The 25,747-nt window shown below is 42.2% G+C and overlaps 2 protein-coding genes and 8 non-coding genes across 12 annotated transcripts; 1 reads left to right on the plus strand and 9 right to left on the minus strand.

The window, feature by feature from the left end:
* Positions 1-345: 345 nt before the first annotated feature.
* On the minus strand, positions 346-13,802 carry TAF1D (TATA-box binding protein associated factor, RNA polymerase I subunit D). Its single transcript, XM_038128781.1, has 14 exons — positions 13,726-13,802; positions 13,322-13,394; positions 11,246-11,494; positions 10,692-11,142; positions 10,248-10,423; positions 9,633-9,687; positions 8,355-8,643; positions 6,732-6,782; positions 5,371-5,500; positions 4,978-5,025; positions 4,174-4,210; positions 2,028-3,870; positions 1,150-1,222; positions 346-534 (listed from the first exon to the last, which is right to left on the minus strand). Exons 3-7 carry the CDS (start codon positions 11,479-11,481, stop codon positions 8,503-8,505), a joined length of 1,059 nt encoding a protein of 352 aa, XP_037984709.1. The 5' UTR covers positions 11,482-11,494; positions 13,322-13,394; positions 13,726-13,802; the 3' UTR covers positions 346-534; positions 1,150-1,222; positions 2,028-3,870; positions 4,174-4,210; positions 4,978-5,025; positions 5,371-5,500; positions 6,732-6,782; positions 8,355-8,502.
* LOC119710682 lies at positions 977-1,106 on the minus strand. Its single transcript, XR_005259606.1, has one exon. It is a non-coding gene; the product is annotated as a small nucleolar RNA SNORA25 (small nucleolar RNA).
* Positions 2,241-2,373, minus strand: LOC119710674. Its single transcript, XR_005259605.1, has one exon. It is a non-coding gene; the product is annotated as a small nucleolar RNA SNORA8 (small nucleolar RNA).
* On the minus strand, positions 3,140-3,271 carry LOC119710700. Its single transcript, XR_005259614.1, has one exon. It is a non-coding gene; the product is annotated as a small nucleolar RNA SNORA18 (small nucleolar RNA).
* On the minus strand, positions 3,946-4,016 carry LOC119710671. Its single transcript, XR_005259599.1, has one exon. It is a non-coding gene; the product is annotated as a small nucleolar RNA Z40 (small nucleolar RNA).
* Positions 4,695-4,826, minus strand: LOC119710688. The gene has a single exon (XR_005259608.1). It is a non-coding gene; the product is annotated as a small nucleolar RNA SNORA1 (small nucleolar RNA).
* LOC119710672 lies at positions 5,142-5,280 on the minus strand. The gene has a single exon (XR_005259601.1). It is a non-coding gene; the product is annotated as a small nucleolar RNA SNORA8 (small nucleolar RNA).
* On the minus strand, positions 5,606-5,733 carry LOC119710717. The gene has a single exon (XR_005259619.1). It is a non-coding gene; the product is annotated as a small nucleolar RNA SNORA40 (small nucleolar RNA).
* On the minus strand, positions 6,923-6,994 carry LOC119710732. Its single transcript, XR_005259623.1, has one exon. It is a non-coding gene; the product is annotated as a small nucleolar RNA SNORD5 (small nucleolar RNA).
* Positions 13,803-13,833: 31 nt separating the features above from the next.
* Positions 13,834-25,628, plus strand: C1H11orf54 (chromosome 1 C11orf54 homolog). 3 transcript variants are annotated; one of them, XM_038128768.1, is made up of 9 exons: positions 13,834-13,953; positions 16,566-16,688; positions 18,724-18,822; positions 19,768-19,841; positions 20,409-20,510; positions 21,554-21,730; positions 22,455-22,604; positions 23,185-23,301; positions 25,314-25,628. In XM_038128768.1, the coding sequence occupies exons 2-9, from the start codon at positions 16,631-16,633 to the stop codon at positions 25,485-25,487; spliced, it is 951 nt and encodes a 316-aa protein (XP_037984696.1). In that variant the 5' UTR covers positions 13,834-13,953; positions 16,566-16,630; the 3' UTR covers positions 25,488-25,628. The 3 variants fall into 3 exon arrangements, with proteins under 3 accessions (XP_037984696.1, XP_037984687.1, XP_037984679.1); XM_038128759.1 differs by having other exon boundaries at positions 13,892-14,001; XM_038128751.1 differs by having other exon boundaries at positions 13,906-14,033.
* Positions 25,629-25,747: the final 119 nt, after the last annotated feature.

Consider the following 25,747-nt stretch of genomic DNA (forward strand, 5'->3'; position numbering starts at 1 on the left):
TTTCCATTAATGCTCATTCTGGTTAAAATGCACCACAGCAAGTCATGGAGTAGTTGGGGGTAGGGAAGAGACCTTTAAAGGTCCTCTGGTTCAATCTCCCTGCCATGCTTAAGGCTCTAACAAGACCTCTCTGGAACATTCTCTGCTCCAGGAGGAACCCCAGCCCTGAGCCTCTTCACACGAGGTGCTCCATCCCTGTGCTCATTTTTGCAGCCTCCTCTAAATCTGCTCCAAGGGAACTCTTAGAAAGCTGATTTTTGATGAATCCACTCTACACTTCTCACTGACTTCTTTCATCTGGTGCAGTTGCATGTACTGCAACAGGAAACAATAAGCCAGAACCAGTTTGGTAAACTCCATGGAGTCAGGTGGAGGCTGTTTGTAATTCTGGGATTATCAGTAGAGCATGGAGTAGCAAGTTAAAATAAATGTTTAATTCAAAAAAATACAATGAACACTCTAGGACAGGTTCTTTCTTTTTTCAGAACAGCGGTGCAGTTCTTTGGAACAGGCTTGCAGCAACATCAGCAAGATCTAAGAGAGGAAAAATATCTATTAGCATTTTCAATCCAAATAAAAGCAACTTTTCTAATATCCAATCTAAAGCTCTCCTGGCACAACTTGAGGTCATCTCCTCTCATTCTTGTGAACTGGCAGACCAACCCCCACCTTATTACAAGCTCCTTTCAGGTGGTTGTACTAAGCTGACAGTTACCCCTGTGCCTTCTTTTCTCCAGGGTTAACACCCCCAGCTCTCTTAGCTGCTCTCAAACTTGTGCTCCAGTGCCCTTCTCTGGACACACAAGCAGCAACAGGGCTGCCACAAGTGTAGCAACCCTGTTCCTGAATGCCCCATGCTGCAAGTTCTTGCTTCAGAATGGAACTGAGTAGCCTTTCCGCTACATCAGCGTCAAAAAACCCCAGAGGCAGCAGGGTAAGGCCCTTTTTCAGCGCAGGAGGCCCAAGTACACGAGGTGTTATCTCCTCACAAATAGACCATAGCACACACAGAGTGTCCACGGCATCCTGCAGAGGATTTCAATATGTGGTCACCGCGTAAAGAGCTGCTGGTTTTTCAGCCACGCAAACCCTCTTTGAAGTGACCTTCAATTTCTTTACAGCATCAGCCTTTTTGGTAAGTGACCTTACCTTCACACTCACTTTGGTAGCTCCCACATGGTGCTTCTCATCCCTCTGACATGAAGCAACTTGGTGGCAGACCCTAGGAGTTAAAAGTTGGGTTTGGTTAGGAGAGGTGAAAAGTGCACCTTGGGTGTAAATTGCATGGAACAGCCTGTCTCTTTTGCTTCTGTTTTAAAGAACCACCCTCTCAGAAGGAGCTCTGGAATTTAATCAACAAATCTCTTAACTGGGACTTTTGTTCCCCTGTAGCTGAAGTGTTGAAGGTGCCCAAGGGTACATCCCTACAAGCCACATTCCTACGCCTCAGGCAGAACTTACTCTTAACAGCAGAAGGGAGTATTGTGTCCTTGACCTATGTTAAAGCTTTATGCCCAGCAGACTTGGTGCCACATCAAGAGGCAACACAGGAAGTCTGGTGGATTTGCTTTATGGTCATGTCCACAGCTCACCAGAAACAGTAACATCCCAGCAGCCTTGGTAATGACCAGATTCTCCTCTCAGTGCTCTTATGGGACTTCAGCCAATAACCCAGCGGCCCATCTTTTCCAGGGAAGGACCAATCAATGCTGCCAATACATAACCACTACAAGCCTGAAGTGTGGCACAAGCTCCAAGTACTGAGGAATTCCTCACAACCAACAGCAGTCTAATTCAGACACCTGCACTACAAATGGCTGCACAACTGTGACAGCAATTTGAAGTATGTATACACACACAAGGATGACTCACAGATGAGCGATCTGCTCAGATACAGCCAAGATCTGCAGTGATCTCTGGTTCTTACAACCATTTCTACACTTAGTTCTGTAACAGTTTAACAGTTCCCATGCTTACAGTCATTCAAAGCTAATACACCAACTGTAAAATCATAACTGAGTGTTTACCTGTCAAACAACTTGCTTCAATCTTTTTAACTCAGGGCAGTTCACTTCATTCTGTATCCTCAAGCACCTGTAAGAAAGAATTGAATGCACTTGCTGAGTTCCAGAGGCCAGTAGCCAGTTTTCACAGATAATCAAAATGAAGACAAATGAAAACATCCATTTTCATTTGTTACATGAAAATAGAAAGTACACTGAACTCCTGAAGAGGTTAAAGACTGTTTCAGCAAAAATACCAGGTTTAACAGACAGCAGACTGAAAACCAAGGATGCCAAATGCTGCGCTGGTGTAGCACTGCTTTTTGACATCCCATCAAGGAGAAGGCTGCTGGGTGCAGGTAACACTGCAGCAGCCACAGACCTTCAACCACAACAGCTCATTGTACGTTTCTGCTTCTTGCACGCACCAGTGGGTGTCAGGGAGTAAGAGGTACTCTTCACAAAACTGCAATGCAGCTGAGATAGAGAACAGGCTACCATGAACAGCAGCTTCAGAATTCTCCTATGTGAAGATTTATACTTCTTCAAGAGTACTTTGCTTCTTTTACTTTGAACTCTTTGTTCCATAGAAGAGAATCCAGGGATTTTAACAGTATAGCAGTAAACTGGCTGAGCTGCTCAGAAATGTTCAGAAGTAACTCTTTAGACCCCATACTTGAAGAAAATAAACAAACATTGCTGCTGCTCAGTATGAAACTGTGGAGCATCTCTCAATACAACACAAAAATGCAGTAAATTCAAGAAGTTACTTTGTAACTTCTAAGAGACAGTGCTGTCTCTTCTAACCTACAGCCACTGAAACAAGAAATAATAACCCCTCCTGCATGATTAAAGGGGGGAATAGACTGTTTCAAGCCATCCAGAAAACAAGCAGCAAAAAAATCGTGTTACAAGTCAGGTGTCTACACAAAAACCTGGGGAAGAGACCAAGTTCAGCCCATGTTATTCAGAATGTCAGTTGCACCTGAAGTCCCAGAATGCAGACGTTTTACTCCAACCAAGCTTAACTGAGCTTTTTTATTTGAATCATACTCTTTGTTTTGTATTCCAAGCATGTTTCAGTACACCTAAAGGAGAACATTTGACATCCTGCATTCCTCAGATTCTACTCTAAGATTTGTCTTGCAGTTTTATCCCACAGAGCTAACAGGTAGTTAAGTGGGTAAAGCCAAACCACAAGTTTATTCTGTGAGGCGTTTCCAACGACATGAACCTACAGAAAAGATCCCATCGGGATAGACCTCAGCAATTCTGGTACTATAACACAAAAGATAGTAAATAAAAATCAAGCAGACTGGGAAGGTATCTGGTACAGATCACAGTAAGTATCATTTTATGTTGTTTCAAGACATTTTGGGGAAGGAAAAGGGTAAATTATACACTACCATCTCCTTCATATTAGGAAGTTTTAAATTACAAGTTACCTGAGAAGCAAACATCAATGGGAATTATCCACACAACTCTGCAGAATCCTCCCTGTAAATCTCCTATCACATGTAACTTACTGATGAACACAAAACTATCAGTTTAAGCAGTTAACCTGTTCACCTTGTTCTTGACTGAGGAATTTATATTAACATTCCTTGGGCAAACTTAAGTTACAATAAATTCTTCCCTCAACAGGATGAACGATCCATTAAGCTATAGTAGTGCAATGTTGAAAACAGTCCCTGAAACCTTCACAAATTAGTACGCTTGGTCTGAGAGACTCCTGGCCTACTGACAACCAGAGCCCCTCAGTCTTTAAGGTATAGGCAGAACTTCAGATGTCACACTAACCCTTGATGCAGCTTCAGACTTCTGTGAAATGGCAGCCTGCATTTCTTCCTTTACTCTCTTTAAGTGCCTGCCACCAGAAAAAAAAAAAAAAAAGTTACAAACCAGCACACAAATCAGCAGAACCTGCAACAGTACTAAGCAGATTTGTTCAGAAAGGCTCTTCTCACTCACTCTCTTCAGAGCAGTTGAACATTTTGCCAATCATCACAACAGTTTTCTCACAATATTCTTAAGTTTGGGGAAAATAAGCTCTCATGTTTTCTGAAACAACACTGTATTTCCTCAGTAAGAGAGGAGAAGCAGTATAACTAGCTCACTAAGTTAAAGACAGATGGCTGACCTGAAACAGGCAAGGGTAAAAAAAACTTACCAAGATGCTAGTTCAGACTGGACTTCAGGTGCGCTTCCTAAAATAAAATAAATTGTTGTATCTGAGTAATACTTTCAAGTTTCCTCAGTATTTTAGCAGTTCACCAAGACTTTGGTGCTTTTATCTCAGTATGAAGCCAGGCAGGCAGTAGTCCAGTTACACTGGCTGAATGCTGATGACACAACAAAGCACTTTATCTGCAATCAAACCACAGCCCAGTTTATCACACAACTACCAGCAAGGTCCATCTGCAGCTGAGAAGACTGGAGCACTATGGCACAGAAGGTGAAACTAAGGGAGTCACCTCACAAAGAAAGCATGGAAGAGACCATTGTAAGACACCTTAAAAATATGCTTTTAATAAACCATCTACAGGAATTCAGCATTTGAAGTATTTTTCCTCTACTGCTAGTTCTACTTCTTTTAGTACATAAAATGCAGAACTGAGGCATATTAAGCACATTTATGCTTATATTTCATAGCAGCTGCATTTTTGTCTGCAGAATTGTCTCACTAACTGAACTTGTTACAGGTCTCATTGTCACCACTGCAATTAAATGTACAGCGAGGAAAGCAGAACCTGTTACTCTTCTAGCCACGTTTTCCAATTTAGACACACTGCAGGTTGTGTCTAGCTGCTGAAGAACGAGGCATGAGTACTCCAATGTCTTTAGTATAGCCTGTTTTTTAAAATACTTTTTTTGCCTTGTCAAAAGGCAGCCAAGAAGCTAAGAATTGAGCTTTTTTATCTTCATACAACTACCGCCACCTAGGAAAAAACCCAACTGTTTCCTCAATACTTACACTTGAGTAGAGGCTTTCCAATCTGTTCCACACATCACAAGGATGCCCCTTTAAAAAATATTTTGGAACAACGTCAATAGTTTAATGATACTTTTATCCTGTAAGAGTTTGACAGTTTTTTGATGTTGTATTTGAAAATCTTCCCACCAAGAAACACTAAATCTACTTGTTTCAACAGAAATACCAAGTTTAACCAGCACATCTGCATGAAAACCAACGATGCCAGCTGTTGAAATACTGTAGCACTGCTTTTTGAACATCCCATCAGGAAGACACTGCTGGGTGCAGATACCATACAGCGCACAAATTAGTCTGATTACTTGCTGTGGGAATAGCACTAAATTGAAGAAACTCAATGGGTCTTATGCTGAAGCTCAGGAACACAAAGCTCACCTCCTTTGCTACCATGTTGCACAGATGTCACTGCAGTAAAGGATTGGTGAATCAGGTCAGCAAACAGCTGTAGGAACTCAAGAGATTCCCCAAGTAGTTACAACTGCTGCTGCAGTGTGAGCATGCTTATCTGCAAAGAAAGATAAAACCAAACTCCACTTCTGAAAATTCACAACACCAAACTCTAGATTGATCAGTATTTGAATGAATGAATGCTATTTGAGGCCATGCAAATATTATCCCTTCACATAAGTAACACAACTAATACATTCATCAGCTGTGGGTTGCAAAAGAAGGGTTTTTTCTAAGCACTAGGTTCCAGGTTTTTTGTCTACAGCAAAAGACAAAACCTGATCAAGTGCTGGAACAGACTGAACACATTCATTTTTTTACTACTTTTGAAACAGCATTTGAAGCTACTTACCAACTGACTTTACACTTACTGTTAGCAGTAGAAGAAGCTGACAGATACAACACTTTCCAGTCCTAGACACATGTAGCTTGAACCAAGGTAATTGTGGTGAGGAGTTCAGAATCACATACACTCCTCAGAACAATTTACCTTGTGCCAGCCTGATGTGCTTCCTAGCGCAGCCCTCTACCTACAGCAATGGCCAAGTGAGATGCCTGTTCCTGTTCTCTCACTCAAGAACGCTCTTGTAAGGTTTCACTACTTGCCCACTCTCAGCTCAGTGTTTCCATGTCAAAGAGGTATTCCTATGCTGTATCTTTAGTAGGCACTTTCTTCCATGCTATTTCCTACACTGTCCCAAGCCATGCAAACGTGGCAACATCCTACAGTAAAAAGCTTTCACAGCCATGTACATGCAAGACTACCAGCTGCTCTCTGCTGTCCCTCCTGTTCTTGCAAGAGATATGATTTAAGATGGAATGTTACCCCAGGGAAGCCACCAGAAGCTGCAGTTGTTGATACACCGTGGTACAGAGTGTGGGTGAGGCACCATGCAGACACTGAGGGGAAAGTAGTTCTGCAACACCTTCAGCAGAGAAAATTCCAGGCAGCGTTGTCCAAACCATATCAGATAAAGTTGCAGCATTTGACAGAAGGTAAAACTTTTTGGTTTTTTTTTAACAAAAACTGCACTTCGAAGTATTCAAGAACTCAAGATTTTGTTCAAAGAGAGGCTACAGGTTCTATTTCTGGTCAGACTGATGAAAGGTATGGGTATGTAGCACTGAACTCATACCTGGGAAGCTGCACACTCACAAGCTGCTCAGCTGTGGAGCACTGTAATGTATTTATTTCAACTACGGAGCACTGCTTTTTCAAAACCTTTTGTGAAATAATGCAAAAAAAGCTACCGGAAAGCAACAATACTGAAACCCAAGTAACATCTTACCTTATGCAGCAAGAAAACCAAGAGGTATTTCATCTTCCAAAACAACATAAACTAGAAGAGAAAGAAAAGCAAAGTGATAAAAACTGCCATATACAGTCAAATAACTGAAAATTACTTAAATCAAAGCTAGATTTTAACAATGAATTTAGCAGCTGTGATAAGCTTGATTTTCATGTATATATTTATCCAGTTCTAATAAGAATTGAAATTTAGTTTATTTCTGAGTCACTCAGCAGTTGAACAGCTGAATTCATCACACGAACTGCAGAATGAACAGGACTCCACATACCCCTCACTAGGCCCTACCAAGAACCCCACTCCTAGATCCAGGATGAGTCTTTAAGTATTTCTCAGGGAGACATCTAAAAGAGTTACAATTAGCCATTAATTCTGGACCAGTTTTAGTTGTGATGTTTATGCTGAAGAGTACTTTTCACAGTCCTAGAGCTATCAAGCTTCATTTGGGAAAATTCCTTTGCAAAGGTTTGGGACCTTAATTCAATTATGTAAATAACACAGCTCGACTAGTTTTATCTGAAGGAAATTTTATCAGCAGACAAAGCCTTTTTCAGACAACACATTCATTCAGCACAGATTACTTTTACCTGCTGAACAGTTAGCTGCTGACAGCAATTTGGTTAAGAGCACCTGAGTGAGGCTGTGAGGTGACTCGTTTTTAAATTTTCCTGATTCACAAGTGAACATTTTAAACATTTATTACTTCAGCTATCAAAACTGCTGCAGGAGGGCTCCATGATTTTCAGACCACATATAAACACCAGCCATGTTTCCCAGTGACTAGAACACCTTTGAGAAAGGTATTTGCAGCTGGGGCAATGCCTGGCAAGTACTGTTAATAAAGAGCTTTTAGCTTCTGCTAAGTCATGTTCACATCAGAAGGCATTCTGGACAGAGGGGAGAAAGAGGGGAAGAAGTAATTTTTAACCCAAGATTCACTATATTGCTACAGTTATTTTTACAATAACTTAGAACTTAAGATTGTTGTATTAAATTAAGGAGCAGAGAATTAGTTTTCTGAGAGTTTATTCCACATGGAATAGACAGCCTCAAACATACAGAATTGGATTTTATTATCATTAAAATGCATTAACCACATTTTTCAGCAGACTTTTGTCAAAATTGACTAACCACCTCTGCATTTTTATGGTTGGCATGGGACTTGCACTAAGCTTAAATTCTTTCTTCAACCCTTTAGGTATTTCAAACCTGCACCTTTAAGACAGACAAACTATCTCCCAAGGATGACCCACAAAGTTGTCAGCTATGAAAGAAAGGCATCTGAACTGCCCTTTCAACTCAAGCAACCAGACGCATGCATACTTTTTAATGTACACTTGCTTCTCAATATGTGCATACTTTTCTATCCTGTGCTGCTGTTCCTTGACAATATTTGGAACTTGTCATATATTTAAAGATGTAAATTCTGTGATCCATTGGTTAACATAGGTTGCAGAAGCCAGAACTTCACCAAGCTCATCAGCCACTAAACCAGGAATATTATAGTTTTGATAGAGACCAGCCCAGAAGACACTTAAAAGCTTGGCATGAAGACAAGTTACTCTATTTTTATAACTGTCTCAGACACAAGCTCAATATACTCACAGTAAGCCAAATGTGCCCAGGCAGCTGGGTGGAGAGCTCAACACTGACTCCAGACCAATGTTTTAAACCAAACAGGCCCATGAAAGAGGTGTCTGAAGAACAACCACTGCCACCCCATTGGTCCATCTGCCGTTCACCAAGGGAAGCCCTACAGAGGCACAGAATTCTCTTCAGCACCCTCTTCTTCATCCACTATTTCAATCACTTCAGGTGGTTTTGCATGTTCTCTTCGTGGCTTTGACTTTTTCTTTTTGGGAATTGTGCTGCTTAGAATGAAAGAGCTGTTCTCCTAAGAAAATGGAAAACAGAAGTAGTAACAAGTTTAGTTTTGAGATACTTATTTAAGATCTCAGGAGTAAATTTGCAGATTTTAAGAACTCTACATAGAGAACTGCAGAATTCCTATACATTTCAGCATTACCTTGAAGAAAAGTGTGGATTATTGTGGGGTTTCACCCCCGGATTGGGATGACCCCAAAAGATGGAAAAGTCCCTCCTCCAACCCGTGCCTTCGAAGAAAGACTCAGTAGTCTTCTGTTGTCCGGTCTCAAGGTTGTTTATTGTTGGTTATCTACAAGATTCTTCTCCTGAACCGCTGTGGCCCATTCAGCAGCTCAGACAAAGGCACACTGCCCTTCCAGGGGGCTGGTGCTATCTTTTATATCATATATTACGTACTACATGTTTATGCTTTTTCTCCAATACCTACTATCTATATTGAATGGTGACTTTCTACTCTAGACCAATCTGTGAGTGCCAACATCACCAAAGACATGGAGGCTAGGAAGGAGAAAGAAAGAGGACAGGGCACACCCAAGTCCCTCCTTCTTAGAACTCCTGACCCCCATGTACAAAACTTGGACCCCTGCGTACAAGGCTTAAAACCCCCCTGCACAGCACTCAGAAATCCTACCCTTTACTTCGTGACTACTTCTACTATACTATCTAAACTTGTGTGTGTGTGGCTCGTAATGCTTCATACAGAGTTAGTAATTTGCTCCACGGGCTAAGATCAAAACCCCAAGAGTGTCTTTGGCTGCATGCCAGGGTCTCAGAGCCCCCTGCCAGCGGCTCTGGCCATCCAGGACACCCAGAGGAGAGTCCTGGGTTCCGACAGATTATCAACTTCCTTCTGCACTAACAGATCAGAATTCAGAGGTCACATAACTCTGGATCAAAGCTCAATAAACTAAATATACTGAAAATATCATCTACTAATTCTTTAACCTCAGAACAGAAAGGCTAGAGTATTTCTGAATTTAAGGAGTGCCTACTTACCACTACTCTGGCATCAAGTTGTTTCTGAGTATCAGAATTCAAGCTGTCCTCATCACTGAAATAAAAAGTTAGATTAAACTGGGTACTTTTATAGAAACTTAAAATGTGTGAACTACAAGCCCTTAAGGGAACAGTAGCTGAAAGACAGCATTGTACCTTTAACACTGTCTTTTAGGCTTTCTAAAGGTTATCAGTGTATTTACAACAGCAAGTATTCTTGCTGATTTACTGATCTTTTTATTGCACTAAGCTAACTGCTGGACCCTGAAGACCAAAGATAACACTTTGGTTTTTAATAATGTAAAAAAGTATTAAAATTACCCTTTAGTCTTTGTTTTAGAACATTTTATTTGGGATAACATTAGAAGAGTGCATTTCAGTAAATACTTCATTTCAATTTCTACCAACAATTATCAGTCTTCAGATCAAATTAAAAATACTTCTTTCTGTGCGAACTTTAAAGTCACCATCTACACAGAATACCCCAAGGGGGAGAGTGCTTTGTATAATAAACAATGCTTTCATAGGTTAAAAGGACAGGAGAACAACTGAACTTGATACATACACATTTATATGTTAATAAAGCACAAAAAAAGCAAGTAAAGATGAACTTACTCTGTCTCCTGAATAGGGGAAATGGGGCCTTCATCATCTAAGTATTTGTGTTTCCGTAACACCACACACTCTTTTTCTAAGTCATCACTGGCCTGAAGGGCTTTTAAAGCTTTTTTAAGATGTTCTTCATATTTAAGCACTTCAATATACTTGAAAAATCCCTTTGCAGCTGCTTGCTGTAGAAAAAAAAAATCAGGTAAGATCTTAAAAATATCACTATAAAGCATTTACATTATAAACTGATAATGTAACATTCTATCAACACCCATGTATTTTCTTGCAGTGTTTGCTTTAAAGGTATTAATTTCAGAACATCAAGTGTCCTGTTTAATTCAAGTACAACCTGTTTCATTGTTTTGTTCTAGTAGAAGCACAACATAGCCCATTTCAATCCACAATTTTTAGATTTAAAGAAATATTAACCCCACTAAACAGAGGACTTACCTCATAGCCAAGAACCATCTTTAGGGGAATATGTTTCTCCCCATAATGTTTTTCAACAAAAGGGAATTGAACACCTCTGTCAAGAAGCCTCCTCTTCTGTTCCTGGGGTGAGGCTGTCAGTGGGGGCCTCCCTGTGGGCATGTGTGTGCTCTCATACTTTTTCTTCTTACTCTTCCGTGACATGTTATTCTTGTATTTTCGGTGTGCGGCGGCTTTGAATTTCCTTCCCCTGAAGTGATAGGCAAAAATGGCCTTCAAATTGAGTTTTGACTTCTGCTGCTTGGAACCTTCCAATGATTTCCCTGGACTTTGGGGAGACAATGAAGAATCTGAGGAGCTTTCACTGTCAGGTATTCGTGTCACAGATTCAGGTTGTTGCCTTGAAGACTGAGATCGCCTTTTCTGCTTGGAAGGTGCAACGGAGCACTCAGGACGAGCAGCAGAGACATCACTGAAGAAGAAAAAAGTATTTACTTTTAAAAGAAGGTTCACTTTTATGATACATAACACAGGTTCTCCACAGGAATAATTCTGGACCAGAAATAAAAACTTACCTTTCTGAATCACTGCTGATCAGTAAAACCTCAGCTGAAGCAGCTGATGATTTACACATGCCCTTAGGATGATTTGAAGACTCCCCAGAAGCAGCCGCCTTCTGCCTTGACCGCTCTGTTCCCGTATTCCTTTGCCATGAACACACCTCAGATGTCTCTTTCTGCTGATGGCTGATCAGCTCTTGGGCATCAGGGTAATCAGAGCCAGAAGCCTGGGGTTCATCTGTATCAGTCATGTTTCAGTTTGCCCTAAAAAGCAATGAAAATTCAAGAAACTAAAAAAAAAATTACAATTACCAGGTAACAAACTATCTTCTACTCCACTCATGATCACAGGGTCAACTTAAGAACAATCTTGAGGAAACTTGAGCAGATTTTCCTATGAACCATGACCAGTTATATTCTCCATACTAACATTTAAGACACAGCCAGCCACAGCCACTTACCTAAAGATATTTACAGCGTAACTGAGGTCAGAAAAGTTTTTAGAGTCTTTTCTGTTCAGCTCTTGCCCAAAGGAAGGCAAACATCAGTGATGCAACCGATTGTTCGGAGACTTACTGAGATGAATTCTGAATGTTTTAACCCTGTCTGTACTAGGGTAAGTTTTCCTCCAAACAAGCACATACACATAGCCAATGGCTTCTTATACTTGAAAGGATATTGGAGTTTGAAGTCATAAATATTTACTTCACTGTGGTTTAAAACCTTTAAATTAATCCAAGACAGTGTCATCATGAGAAGCTATGCCATCTTCCTTCTGTTCTTGTGAGCTGTAAGATACCTAAAATCTCCTGCTCTTAAAATTTATCACCCATTTGTTCACTGGTTTTCAACCACCATAGAGACCAGCCCCAGAACTACAATGTTAATTTTCACTTGAATCTGCAAGACAACCCAGTCCAGCTCTTTAGCAGCCCAAGTCTATACAAAAGGGACTGTAACATACAGCAAAGGAACCTGTTTTTTCTTTGTATGAGCCTAAAGCTTTTTTACCTGTTAGCCATTTACTAGCCCTGTAGACCTGTACATTTCTAATTTTACTGTGCCTTTCAGAGTTTTACAAACTCATCATCATATCCATTAATATTTCAAACGTTATTACAGTTCAGCATCTGAAGACACTACAGCAGAATTTATCCAATGTCCTCACATAACCTGCATCAGATGACCCAGAGGGCACATGCACATCAAGCAAACGATTAGACCCAGTCAGCATGAATTTAGGAAAGGTGGGTCCCAACTGACCCACCTGATTTCCTCCAATGACCAGTGTATGAGGCAAAGGCCATGGATGTTGTCTGCCTCACTTTAGTAAAGCTTTGGACACCATGTCTCACAGCATGCTCCTGAAGGAACTGGCTGCTCATGGCTTGGATGGGTGCACTGTTCATTGCACGAAAACCTGGATGGATGGCTGGGCCCTGAGAGTGGTGCTGAATGGAGTTACATCCAGCTGGAAGCTGGTATTAAGTGATGTTACCCAGTGATCAGTGCTGGGGGCCAGCTCAGTTTCATGTCCACTGATGACCTCAAGAAGGGGTTTAAGCACACCCTCTTTCAGCTGGCAGGTGACACCAAGCTGGGTGGGAATGATCTGCTGGAGGACAGGAAGGCTCTGCAGAGGCATCTGCATAAGTGGATTTGACTGAAGCCAACTGAGTGAGATTTAACAAGGCAAAGTGCTGGGTCCTACACTTGGGTCACAGCAGAAAAGGACCTGGAGGTGCTGGTCAGCAGTAGCTCAGTATGATCTAGTGTGCCCAGGTGGCCAGAAAGGCCAATGGCATCCTGGCCTGGATCAGCAATAGGGTAGCCAGTAGGACTAGGACAGGGATTGTCCCCCAGTACTCAGCACTGGTGAGGCCTCACCTCAAATCCTTTGTTCTATTTTGGGCCCCACACAACAAGAAAGGTACTCATCCTAGCTTTGCTATGCCTTTGCAGGCACATTGCTCACGCTGGTTCACCCACGGCCTGACAAACACGAAGCCCAGAAACAAAACCAACCGACGCCAGAGCCAGGACAGCAGCAGCAATGCCACTCTAAGCACACAGGCCCTGCCTAGTACTCACAATTCGCAGCTCAGCATCCTTCGAGATGTCTACCGCAGCTCCGGCCTGCAGCGCTGGCACAGCACGCAGATCCCTTAGGGAAGAAAAACAACCATCTGAACTTGCTGAGGAACCTGACAAAGGCGCCAGGCACACCCCCCGCACCCTCGCCATGCTCGGCTGCCAGCAGCGCGCTGGGGCCAGCGCCACAGGAAGGCCTTTCCAACGCGGGCAGGCACCAGGCCAGCACGGGGCGGGGACACGCCGCCGGCACCGCTCTCGCGGGGCCCCTCACCGACCGCCGCCACACGCCCCGGTCCCCGGGGCACGACTCCACGCCGCCCGGACTGTCCCTCCACCCCCGGCTTCCTCGGTCCCGGGCCCCCGCAGCGCGGATGGCGGCGGATCCGCCCGCAGCAACCAACCTGCCGCGCCCGCCGCTGCCCCGCCGCAAAGGGCGAGCGATGGCCGCCCCGCGCCTTAAATAGCGCCGGGAGCTCGCGAGAGGCGCGCGGGCCGACGGGAAGGAGGGGCAGGAGGAGGAGGATGGCGATGGCGCCATGCTGGGAGTGGCAGCGGGGCGGCCGCGTCCGGGGGCGGAGCCGAGCGGGGCCGAGCCCTGGCTGGCTGTGGCAGTCCCGGCGGCAGGGCAGGTACGAGCGGCCGGGCGGTGGCGGCGGTCGGTGTGTGGCAGAGCTCAGGCAGGTCCCGGCTTCCCTCGGCTTCCCGCCCGGTGAGAGGCTCCCGTTCCTGCTGTGCTGCTTGTCCTTCCCCAGCTCCTCCGAGCCGGCAGCTCCAGCTTGAACAGCCCCTTCCTTCCCCCCGCTGCTATGCCAAGCGTGCCGCCGCCTTTAGCGCTCCCTCGCTCCCGTACGCTCCGCTGCCTTTGCCTGCCGGGATGTTCTCTGTCCCTGCGGACCCCAGCCTCGCCTAGCACGAGGTTAATACCCTGCCGTGACCCGTCCCTTCCCCAAATCCCAGCCGCTCTAACAGTTGCCTCTGCTGCCCCGCAGCCTTCCTCTGCCCCGTACGGGATCTCCTCGCACCGCCCCAGCCGAAAAATACGGCTTCTGCATCTGCGGATGTCCTGCTCTTCTTGGTGTCATTGCTAAATTTCTCTCTCACAACTGCCATCTTCAATTTTTTCCATGGATATTTCTTCCCCCACCACCTCCCTCCTCGACTCATGTCTAGCCTGCCTATAACCTCTCCTTTTTGCCTGTAACTCTCCAAGCTAATTTCAATTCAGGTTTTGATAATAGACCCCCCACACATAATTAATCTAATGTTTCACGTTTCATCTGCCTCCTCCTGGCACCTGGCTACTCTCTCTGATGTTTTCTTCCCATTTCAAAGGTAGACTTTTAAGTCTTTACATACTTGTTGCCTCCATTCTAGTTGCACCATCCCACATCTATAATAATTTTATCATCTCTTTAGCATTTGTGTTCTTTCTTTGAAATTCTTCTGTAGCAATTCAGTGTCCCTGCACCCCTCCGTGATGGATCTGCTGTTGTCTCAAGTTATCTCTGTCGCACACCACGCAATTCACTCCCCTGTGAATATTTGCAGTGGTGGGCCACAGATCTACTCTTTTGCGTCTTTCCTGGTAAAAACTACTGTCCGCCAATCAGATTTGGTTTATTATAGTACATCAAATTTTTCCACAGTCTTTCCCTCCTTCCTTGATTGTGGGGAGCTAACTTACTTGAATACTGTACAAGCCTTGTATCTGCCTTTTGCACAACAGCAGTTCTAGTTTGTTTTCTCAGACTGTTTCAGGACAACCAATGTGTTGAGTGCTGGCACAGCCTCCTCCTGGATGTGGCAAAACGTTCTTGAGGGGATGAGGATCATCTAAAACAATGCTCCCAAAGCCATCTTCTCACTTTCTGCCTATGGCTAATTACTGTCTTTCTTGGTGCACACTAGAAAACCTGTGGCATGATTCACTCCACCTGACATGAGGCTTCTACCACAGGCACCAAATCACCAAATCCAGCCTGCTGCTTTCTCCTCCAGAGCCAGAGAAAGTACAAAGTCAATTGTGGAGATAGATAAGACCAACTAAGATGAGAATAATTATACACAGGTTGCAGTCTTTCTTGCCTTCTCTACTGCTTGCTACAGCAGTAATTTGGGGTGGCTGAGCATTGAGCTCAAAGATTTCAGTTAAGTGACCAAGTGACTGCTACGATCTCCCCACTCTTCTTATTTCTTTTTTTTTGTCTGTTTTTTGTTTGGTTTTTTTTTCTTTTTTTTTTTTTTTTTTTCTTTATGCAGACTCAATGGTGTAAGGACAGTTACATTTTTTGAGAGTCATGAAAGTTAGGATTTTTTAAAAACAGAAGCTAGACATGTACATAAACAGTTGTCTCACACCATAGTCCTTCCTGACAAAGACTCAATCAGTCTAGGAATGTAGTTCGGATTTCAGCTTTTTCCTTCTTCCACCTGAGATCTGGGTAAATGGGACCCCTTTTATTTTTTATTGCTGTGTGTGGCAAGTATGTGTCTAAGGAGTTAATGATTGCTGCATTTTAGGTAGTGTACAATCAGTTGTTTCTGCCCTGACCTAGTGCCTTGCCCTTCTAGCTGGCTTTGCTGTTGCATGGCTGACTGAAGTACAGTTCATTTCTGAAGGGGCTCTTAAACTCACGTTCAAAACTTTTTGTTACAGTACATACCTTTTTTTTTTTTTAACATACTTTTTGTATGGGTACAGAGCCTGATACTGCAGAACTTGCTGCTGTTGATTTCTATTTTGCTGCCAGCCTGTTCCTCTCTGGAAGGGGAAACACATGCCCAGAATCAAATGGAGACTATGTCACAGCAGGGGTTGAAAGTTCACCATTGCCAGTGCTGGAAAAGTAAACACTAAATTTGGGAAGACCTTAGGAGGCAGCTGATATGCTCAGGAAAGCTCAGGTTCCTTTCAAAACTTTCTTGTGACTCCAGGCTTACAAAGACACTCAAATCTCCTGATCACTTTATCTGCATTCAGCGTAGGATATGTTTTCTCTACACCCAGCTGACAGCTTGAAGACTAATATGTGTAATGCTCTGAGCCAGCTGTAGGGCTGACAAACACATCTTCTTCCAAAATGCACAGGAAATTTAACATTACTATTGAAGCTGTCAGTCTCTCCTGTGATGCCAGAACTACAGTTCTACTTTTTCTATATATTCTAGAGTGAAATTGAAAAATAATGAACGTGTTGAAAGGAGCATGTTTAAATTGTTAAACTATTATCTTTCTTGGCAGACCAGTCACTCTGCAGTGTGCTGTACTGTAACTTCTTACCTGAAGAAATCAGCACCAATCAGGAAATGGCCAAAGTCGAAAGGTTTGCTTTTCATGTCCCAAGTCTGGAGGAGCTTGCTGGGGGTAAGCAATGCAACATGTGACTTTATACAAACTTGTAATGTACTCTTCAAACTTATCTTAAAGCTCATACCAAAGTCTTTCTTTGGCTAGTTCGTGCAGAATTCCTGCTTTTAGCACACTGAGAGGTGAAGAACAGCACTATTTCTCTATACGTGATGATTTTCTTAGAGCAGACAATGACTCCTCCCCAAGCCCCCAAGGTATTTAAACACAAGATGGGCTCTCAGTTCTTTTAAAACCCCTGAATATGCAGATTTGTGCGCAGGTCATGAAAGTTTGACCACTTCACACTAAACTTCTTTACACATACAGAGTCATCTGTCCTCCTCTACCCTCTAGTATTTCTTTTTCAGGACTGCTCAAAACATAGCTGATGAGATGCAGTGTAGTATGGCAGATCCACTTGCTTGAACCTAGTTGGCTCCTCCTTTGGTGATTGCCTTACAACAGTGCTGCAGGAAACATCTTCTGTAGCTTAATTCTTTCTAAAGCCTTTGCAATATGTGCTTGGAATAACAGAATGGTTGAGGTTGGAAGGGACTTCTGGGTTCAGCCCAGTTGCTCATGAACTTCTTTCTTGCCCTAGTGGGAAGACATTATTCCTTCTGGCAGTCTCTCCCCTGCAGCAGATATACTGAAGTTTTTTGTCTTTTGGATTGATCCTCAAGTTCAGCTTGCCACTTTCCCAAATCTATGTCAGTTTGACATTTCTATGTGTTGAGAACGTGTGATCCCAGCAGTGCCCTGGGTGGTTCCCAGTGCTTTTCTCACCCAGTCAGATGGGGGCAGTAGGCCAGGGCTGCTGTAGAGCTCCAAGCTCTGCAGAGAACACCACGTACTTGCAGTAGAACAGCTTGAAAGAGTATCAGAAAAATTTCATCACAAAACAGAATTTTCCTTTTTTTCCCCATCTGTCCTGAGGATCTCCTGTAAGCTGGGAATTGTGTTGCTGTTCAGATTTTGGGTATAATTTGAGGAGTACCCTTTTACTGTCCTTGTCCATATGCCACAAGGTACTGAGATGTATTTAGAAATGTACCAAGTACCAGCCACTACTTTTGGTCAACAGCTTGGTAAATCTGATCTTGAAAAATAAGATATGGCTGAAACCCTAACTGGAGGAAACAAAGGCACAGGGAAGTCTTCTGTGTAAATAAGGAACCACCTGATTTGAGATCACAGACTGGATGTTCTGTTCTTTAGTTTGAGACATCTGTCAAAGCAGACTCTCAGGCATGAAAGAACCTGGACCTTTCAACACAGTATTTGAAGCCGTGTGTATGAAGAAAATCCCACACTAAAGGTTTGGAAGTTGTTTCCAAACAATGCACTCCTCTAATCCCCCCTGTTGAGTGACTTTGCAAGTTCTGAGCCTAAAAAAACATTGATATGAAGCAAATAAAAAATTTTAGATTTGGTTCATTATCACTAACACCATTCATTATCTGTCTTGCTGTGATAGTGGCACTTGCCAGAAAATCCCCACAGGAGCATAAACGTGATAGGCAGTATCCCATTGCGGTAGAAATTTCCAGACAGCAGAGACTGTTTGAGATTATAATCAAGCTATTGCAACCTGTCTGGTTAATGTATGTAAAGAACTGATTGTTGCTTCAGCTAAATCTTGCTCCCTCCTTTGCTCTTGCATCATATTTGACCATGATCGTAATTGTCTGCTCTTTGAAGCAAACCGACTGCTGAATGAGATTGAAGTTTACCCATGTAACTTCACACTGTGCTGCTCCTAATGCTCCTTGGAGCAGTCAGTGTATTTCAATGAAAATGGTTTTTAAATTCTTAAAATTAATTAATGTGGCAAACAGTTATCTACACAAACTTCTGCTCTTCTCTGAAGCTCAGAGTAATGTAACATGTGCCTGCAGACATTTAAATCAATTGAGTTACTTAGGGTAAGCATAAATAATGTATCTTGCAGAAATAAAGCCCAAACAGATACATTTATTGTTGTTAGAAACTTGTCAGACTCTTAGTCATTTTTCATTGTCAATAATTTTGCCATTATTCTTTATTACAGTTTTGCAGAAAGGGCTCAAAGAGAACTTTGCTGATGCTCAAGTCTCTGTTGTAGACTGCCCTGATCTGACTAAGGAACCCTTCAACTTTCCTGCTAAAGGTAACCTAGCATTCCTGTCTTTCACTAAGACCTCTCCAGCTCTTTCTGCATGATCCTGCTTAGTTTTGATCCTTTAAAGATGTTGAGAGAGCTTAAATTGTTTTTCAGGTAAAGCATATGCATGAGAGAGCTACAATTACATTTATTCTGAATTTGCTTCCTAGTTGATGTATGAACAAGGACAAGTCATTACTAAGTACTTGTCATATTTTTCTTTTCTTAACCTATTATTGCATACCAACTTATTTCATAAGCTTTATTTAGTGTACTGAAAAGGTTTTGAATTTAAGTTTTTATCTTTCAGATAGAGACATTTTTTAGAACCATGCCAATCACTATCTGAACCTAAGGAGTTGTACTTCCATTAATTTTTAAATTGCTGGCATTCATGTATGTCAATGAAGTGAACCTGTCTTATTCTGAATGGGATTCATCTTGATTGACACTAGCTGTCTGGAAGACAGATGTGTCATCTGTGCTACTCCTCTGAGTTCCCTCTGGCATCAATGTGAAAGAAACACCTCCAGAAGGTTATTCATCGCTTCTTAAAATACATACCCAAATAAGTGGGATGAATTGTCCTGAGACAGCTTTCAGCTTTGCTAAAATTTTGCTAGTGGAGTCCCAGCAGAGTTCTCTACTGTGTGGTGAGGGCACTACTGGAGAACTGGCAAATGGAAAGTGTTGTCCACTCTGGCAATTATTTTTTTTTTCCCGTGCTCAGAGAATGTCATTTTACAACACATTGTGTAGCATTAAATCCTACTGTGAATAATCTTGGGGCTTGGACTTCTTGATAGTTCAACACTTTATCTAAGCATGCTTGGGAAATAGTGTTCTCAAGGGTCTGAGAAGTTTGAGGAACCAGGTCTTTATGGGTTAGAATGTGTGTTTATTGAAGATTATAAAAAAGATTTACCAAGCTAACTGGCTGTATTTTTCCAGGAATCTGTGGAAAGCCTAGGATAGCAGATGTGGGAGGTGTTCCTTACCTCATACCTATTGTACAGAAAGAAAAAGTGAGTTTTTCCCTGTAGCTGTGGGGTTTAATACATTTGTCAAAAGAAAAGCAATAAACAAAACTAAGGACTAAGAGATACTAGGATCTAGATACTAGGATTCTACACTTGTGAAATACACTTTTCAGTGTTTAATGAGACTGATTCTCATGTGTGTTCTATGTCACAAAATCTAATAACGACAATAATACAGTCTTTGAATAAAATAAGCAGGGAACATACAGGTCGAATCTATCTTTTAGCAAACAAATGGACGTCTACCAAATTTGTTATTACCAAACATTGTGTTCAGAAGCCATGTTCAACCTATCAAAATTTTAATGAGGGTGGGTGTTGTGAATTAAATGCCTCCAGGACTACAGCGAACAGACTGACAATTGCAGATCAGAGCACCACCAAAACCAAAATTATAGAAAGGTTTGGGTTGGAAGAGACCTTAGAGACAGTCTAGTTTCAACCCCTCCTGCGGTGGGCAAGGATGCCACCTACTAGGTCAGGTTGCTCAGGGCCCCATCCAGCCTAGCTTTGGACACTTCCAGGGATGGAAGTATTGTTTTTCTTTTGCAGGTTTATGATCTAAATACAGTTGCAAAGGACATAGAGCTGCCTGGAGCTTTCATTCTTGGAGCTGGAGCTGCTTCATCCAAAGTTCTTGGAATAAATGCTGAGGTCAGTATGTAGGTGTGATGGTTCTCAATAATTCATGGAAGTATCATAACAGTAGAGCAGTATCATGCTGGGTATTCCCCATTTACAACAATGTATTTAATAAACACTTTCACAACACAAACACATAAACACATTAGAAGGAATTGAGATGAGGGGCATCCACTGAGGTGCATACTCCTGAGATAATAAACATTATTTTTTAACTTGTAATTCTTCAGGAAGCATGCGATTCCCTTGAAGCATGCAAGAAACATGGTTTTTGAAACTGATTGACAAAGACCTGACCAGAGGTTTTCATTCCAAGATTTAGAAATTCTTCTCGAACTTACTGGTAAATGCCTTTGAGATACTCCCTGTCTTTTGCCCTCTTGGATGACTTTATTTCACCATTATGAATTTTAAAGATACCACATAGAAAATTATAAACTGCAGGAGGAGTAGGAGGCAAAAACTATTGCCTATGGAGACCTTGGTTAATCACAGGTTTTTTCAGGCATAAACCTTTGGTCTTGCTGTCTCCTTTTGATGGATTTATTGGCAGATGAAATAGTCCATATCAGCATTAAATTTGGGCCACTGTAATAGTGGTTCTTACTGTACACTGAGAGAGTATTACATAAAAATCCAACACTTGCATGCGGAATATAGATATTTTTTTCTTTAGTTTGTTTTGTTTTTTTTTTTAACACTAGTATTCATCTTTATATAACATCAAGTTTAATTGTTCAGAAAAAGTAGACCTGTTTTCTGGACCTTTCAATTACATTACATTATTAGTGCAATTACAATATGGAGTATTAGTATTAATTATTAATACATATTGTATTAGTATTAATACATATTGTATTAGTGCATTACAATATGGAGTACCTCTCTTTTTCTTACCAGTACAGACCTCATCCTGAGAGACAGAGCTGTGTGATGAAGTGGATTTTTTCTTGGGATCATAGTCCAAAGCTTAAATTACATTTATGTGAGTTCAGTTCATTTGGCTGATTCTTAAATGTTCTTATTGACTTATTCTTATATGTTCTTTTTCCCAGTTTATCCCTATTGTTCAAACTAAGAGTGAAAAAAAGCCTGCTGTAAATGGGAGCTACATTGCTCAGATAAATCCTGCAGATAAAGGGTGCCTGCTTGAGAAGTACAGCAGTAAATACACTGATTGTGAGTTCGGACTGTTGGCCAACCTTTATGCCAGCGAGGGCCAACCTGGTAAGGTACGTACTTCCATCTAAGGTGACTTTGCAGTGCTTTGTGACTAACTGGAAACTCATGGTTCTCCTATCAGCGTTCTGTGATAATAGTAAAGCAGTAATCCCACAAGAGAAACGTGCAAAAATAAGGAACCGATGCCAGTGATTGAGGGGAAGAATTAGTGGAGACAGAGGCACTTGAATTTTTGAAGGATAGGTATTAGTTTACAAAAGCTTTCCCATCATAAATCATTCATCTGAATCCAATCCAAACTAGCAATGACTTAAGTACTTGTGTAAATGAGACACTTAGGGGGCACTTAGATAGTTTTTTGCACAAGTGCTTCTCCTGACACAGCCAGCACTAGGAGGTGCTGGCAGAGCAGTCAAAAACCTGAGTGCTGCATGGAAACTGAACAGCCTTCTCTGTTACCCAGTGTTTCTTTCTGACAAAGTGGAAGCCAGCTGGTGGACAGAAGGGAGTTGCTCAAGTCACTGTCTCATGTATAGGTAAATCTCTTGCTGCTCAGCTCCCTTTACAGGCAAATCTAGCACTGAACAGAACCAAGGAAAAGAGAGTTGGTCACGTATTGGAAAGATGCAAGTGCGGCAGTGCTTGCATGGAAGCTTATCTTTTCAAAAAGTGGTCTTGGGTTATCAGCTTGGGAGAATTTCAGAACAGCTTTCACAGACCTTTTCAGATTATTGCAGCAGGAGACAGCAGTAACAAACTGATTTTATCTTCCAGGTCATTGAAGTGAAAGCCAATGGAAGAACTGGGGAGCTTAACTTTGTGACCTGTCTGAGGCAAACTTTAGAGAAACACTATGGAGAAAAGCCAGTTGGGATGGGTGGTACATTTATCATTCAGAAGGGGAAAGCAAAGATTCACATTATGGTACGTTCTCAATGCTTGTAATTTTATTTGTCCTCCTGAAAACAGAAGTATAAATCAGGGTGTAACATCTTAGTTTCTTCACTTTATTTTGTATTTTTAAATGTATGCATAAACTATTAGGATGGGTGCTGTATTAAAGTAAGGAGTTGGCATTACAAAATCAGTGTTACAAAATTAGTAATTCTGTTTTAGTTGTCATTAATGCCATCATCTTTTGAAATCTGTGTGCAGCTAAAGAACTGGAGAACTATTGTAAAACAAATTGAAATTAAATACATGAACTCAGATGATACTTGTAAGAAGCATTAAACTTTAAAAAAAATAACTGAGCTTCTAAAATGCACCAGGAGGAGGAGCATTCTCACTTCAGTAGTTCTCCCACTACCTGTGCAATAAAAGACATAATATTCCGGTCACTTCTGTTTCTGGAAGAAGCAGAGTGATGGATGCTGTGAGCTTCTTTCAGTCAGGAAGGAAAATGAACAGAATAGTGGGGAGGGAAAAAGCAAAGTTGCTAGAGAAAAAGTATCCTGATGCAAGTGTCCTCCTTTTACTTAAAAAGCTTTTCTTTTTGCTCTAGCCTCCAGAATTTTCTGCCTGCCCCCTGAATACTGATGAGGATGTGAATAACTGGCTCAAATTCTTTGAAATGAAGGCTCCACTGATTTGTCAGCCAGTAATAGTTTCCAGAGACCCGGTGAGTCTCTTCTTCTCCTTTCTAAGTATAGACTGAGACCTGTAATGAATTTTGTCTTGGGTGTGATTTTCCTTTCAAGAATGGGAGTGTGTATATATATATATATTGTATTTGACTCTTCCAGAACTGGCGCAATGATTGAGAAGCTTCTCCTTTCTGTGAACTGTTTGAATTGTTTGAATTGAGACTAGGTGAATCTGTTCTGAAGCCTAGTGGTGATTCATAGTGGGTTAACTTCATGGTTCTGTTGCATGTGTGCAAGTGTTTGCATCCCAAACCCAACAGTACAGATTACATTCACTGCTGGCCACACTGGGAGAAATGTCAAGAGCATGGAAAGTGGTTCAGCCACCTGTTTATGTAGTTCACTTTCATAACAACTCTCTCTGCTAATGCTGCGTCAAAAGACATGAAGCACGTGTCCCGTTGCAGATGTAAATTAAAGTCTGCAAAGCCTCATGCTAGAAACTTACCTAACATCTTTCACAAGCACCAAGTTCAACAGCAATAATTCAGGATAAAAACCAATCTAGTTTCAAAAACCATTAAGGTGTTCATCATTTGGAAAACTATTTGTTTAAAAGTAACTAGAAAACCATAGATGAAAATGGCTATTTTATAAGTAACAATGCAGTCATAAGTAATATAAAAACGTTTTTTCCCAGAGGTAAGTGTGACATACTGTAGACTTAAATATGTTGAAGGGTATGGTTTTATTGTGTCATTATGTGGCAGCCTTTGGCCTAAGGCTAAACTGTATCTTCCCATAATCCACTGATGCATCCTTTGAAGGCAGCCATCGGCAGCTGCTCCATTCAGAACCAATGCAACTTGTGTGGTGGATGCCTCTGCGTTTCTCCTGTCTGCAACCGCTGCAAGCTCAACAGCACTTGGCTAGGCCTGTGGTTTTGGAAATGTTTGAGTGTCACTACAAGAAGAGCAGGAGATGGTGGCATTCCAATGCCATAGCACTATTCAACAGTATCTCCTTGCAGCCCAGGAAACTAATCATGTCCTGGGCTATGTCAAACTAGGTGTGGCCAGGTCAGTCAAGGGAATTCTTACGCTCATGAGACCCCACCTGGAGTGCTGCATGTAGCTTTGCGGTCCCAAGAAAGATGTGGACTGTTGGAGCAGGGCCCAAGGAGGGCCATGAAAATGCCCCAAGGGCTGGAGTACCTGTCCCTATGAAGAAAGACTGGGAGCTGACATTGTTCAGCCTGGAGAAGAAAAGACTCCGGAAAGACCTAATTGCAGCCTTCCAGTACTTAAAGAAGGCTTTTAGAAAAGATGGCGAGAAACATTTTACTGGGACGTGTAGCGACAAAAGAAGAGGAAAGGATTTTAGATTGAAACAAAACAGATTTAGATTAGGCATGTGGAAAAAAAAATTGGCTAAGTGTGGAGAGACAGTAGAACAGGTTGCCCAGAGATATAGATCCTCCATCCCTGGAAGTGTTCAAGGCCAGGTTAGATGGGGCTTTGAGCAAGCTGGTTGAATGGAAGATGTCCCAGCCCATGACATGGTGGTTACAATAGACAATCTGTGAAGGTCCATTTGCACCCAACCCATTCTATGATACACAAAACTGGTGGTGTTGATCTTGTGGTTTAGGATGTTAGTTGCTATTTCATTCACTGTTCTTCCCATGTTCATCTAAGCTGGCTCTCAGAATTGGAGACAGCCCCTTTATCACATGGGCCTGTGGCAATTCACTGCAAAGGGGTTTGATTCCCAGTAGGGGTTCCTTGGTGTGGCTGCATTATTTAATCCCAGTGGAAAGAAAGGGGGGGGGGGGGAAGGGTTAAAAAGGACGTCTCAGATTAACACCAAAAGCTGGGGGCTCTCAGGGTTTCTAAATTCTTTTGTCTTATTGGTTTCACAAGTGTCTTGCAAGTTTTCACTGCTTAACGTTTTGAGATGTGTGGAAATACGTGTTAGGATAGACTGTCCTGTGACTTCTAAATGCTGTTCCCATGAGCGCGTTGATGACGGGGCTGTCTGGTGGCAGGGCTTCGATCTGCGCGTGGAGCACACGCACTGTTTCAGCCACCACGGGGAAGGAGGGCACTACCACCAGGACACCAGCCCGGACAGCGTGCAGTACCTGGGCTACTTCCAGCCCGCCGAGCTGCTCTTCCGCATCGACCGGCCCCAGGAGACGCACCTCGTCGGGAGGGACTGAGCCCCGGGCCGATTGCATCTTCCTCAATGCAAATTTCCTACAAATGCTTCTTCTTTCCATCTTCCTACAAATGCTGATTTTTGTAATGCTTTCAATTATCACTTATCAGATTTAAGAATAAATATGAGATCAGTTAGCTGCCGCCTTCTTAATTGTGTCAAAGGGTAGAACTTGGAGCATACGTGTCACTGGAGTTACGACCGAATTCAAACGGTAATTCAATGGCAATGTCACTGTATGTTTTCCTTTTGTTTGGTTGA

The sequence above is a fragment of the Motacilla alba genome, chromosome 1 (assembly GCF_015832195.1).
Source record: "Motacilla alba alba isolate MOTALB_02 chromosome 1, Motacilla_alba_V1.0_pri, whole genome shotgun sequence".
Taxonomy (NCBI): domain Eukaryota; kingdom Metazoa; phylum Chordata; class Aves; order Passeriformes; family Motacillidae; genus Motacilla; species Motacilla alba.

What these genes read in the sequence shown, in the direction of transcription:
- TAF1D (XM_038128781.1), bottom strand. Translation starts at nt 11,481, where the DNA reads ATGACTGATACAGATGAACCCCAGGCTTCTGGCTCTGATTACCCTGAT. An exon ending in TCCCCTATTCAGGAGACAGA is followed by an intron (nt 9,688 to 10,247) that starts GTAAGTTCATCT and finishes TTTTTATTTCAG; the next exon opens with TGATGAGGACAGCTTGAATT. An exon ending in AACTTGATGCCAGAGTAGTG is followed by an intron (nt 8,644 to 9,632) that starts GTAAGTAGGCAC and finishes CCATTTTCTTAG; the next exon opens with GAGAACAGCTCTTTCATTCT.
- C1H11orf54 (XM_038128768.1), top strand. Translation starts at nt 16,631, where the DNA reads ATGGCCAAAGTCGAAAGGTTTGCTTTTCATGTCCCAAGTCTGGAGGAG. An exon ending in TCTGGAGGAGCTTGCTGGGG is followed by an intron (nt 16,689 to 18,723) that starts GTAAGCAATGCA and finishes TCTTTATTACAG; the next exon opens with TTTTGCAGAAAGGGCTCAAA. An exon ending in TAATAGTTTCCAGAGACCCG is followed by an intron (nt 23,302 to 25,313) that starts GTGAGTCTCTTC and finishes GTCTGGTGGCAG; the next exon opens with GGCTTCGATCTGCGCGTGGA.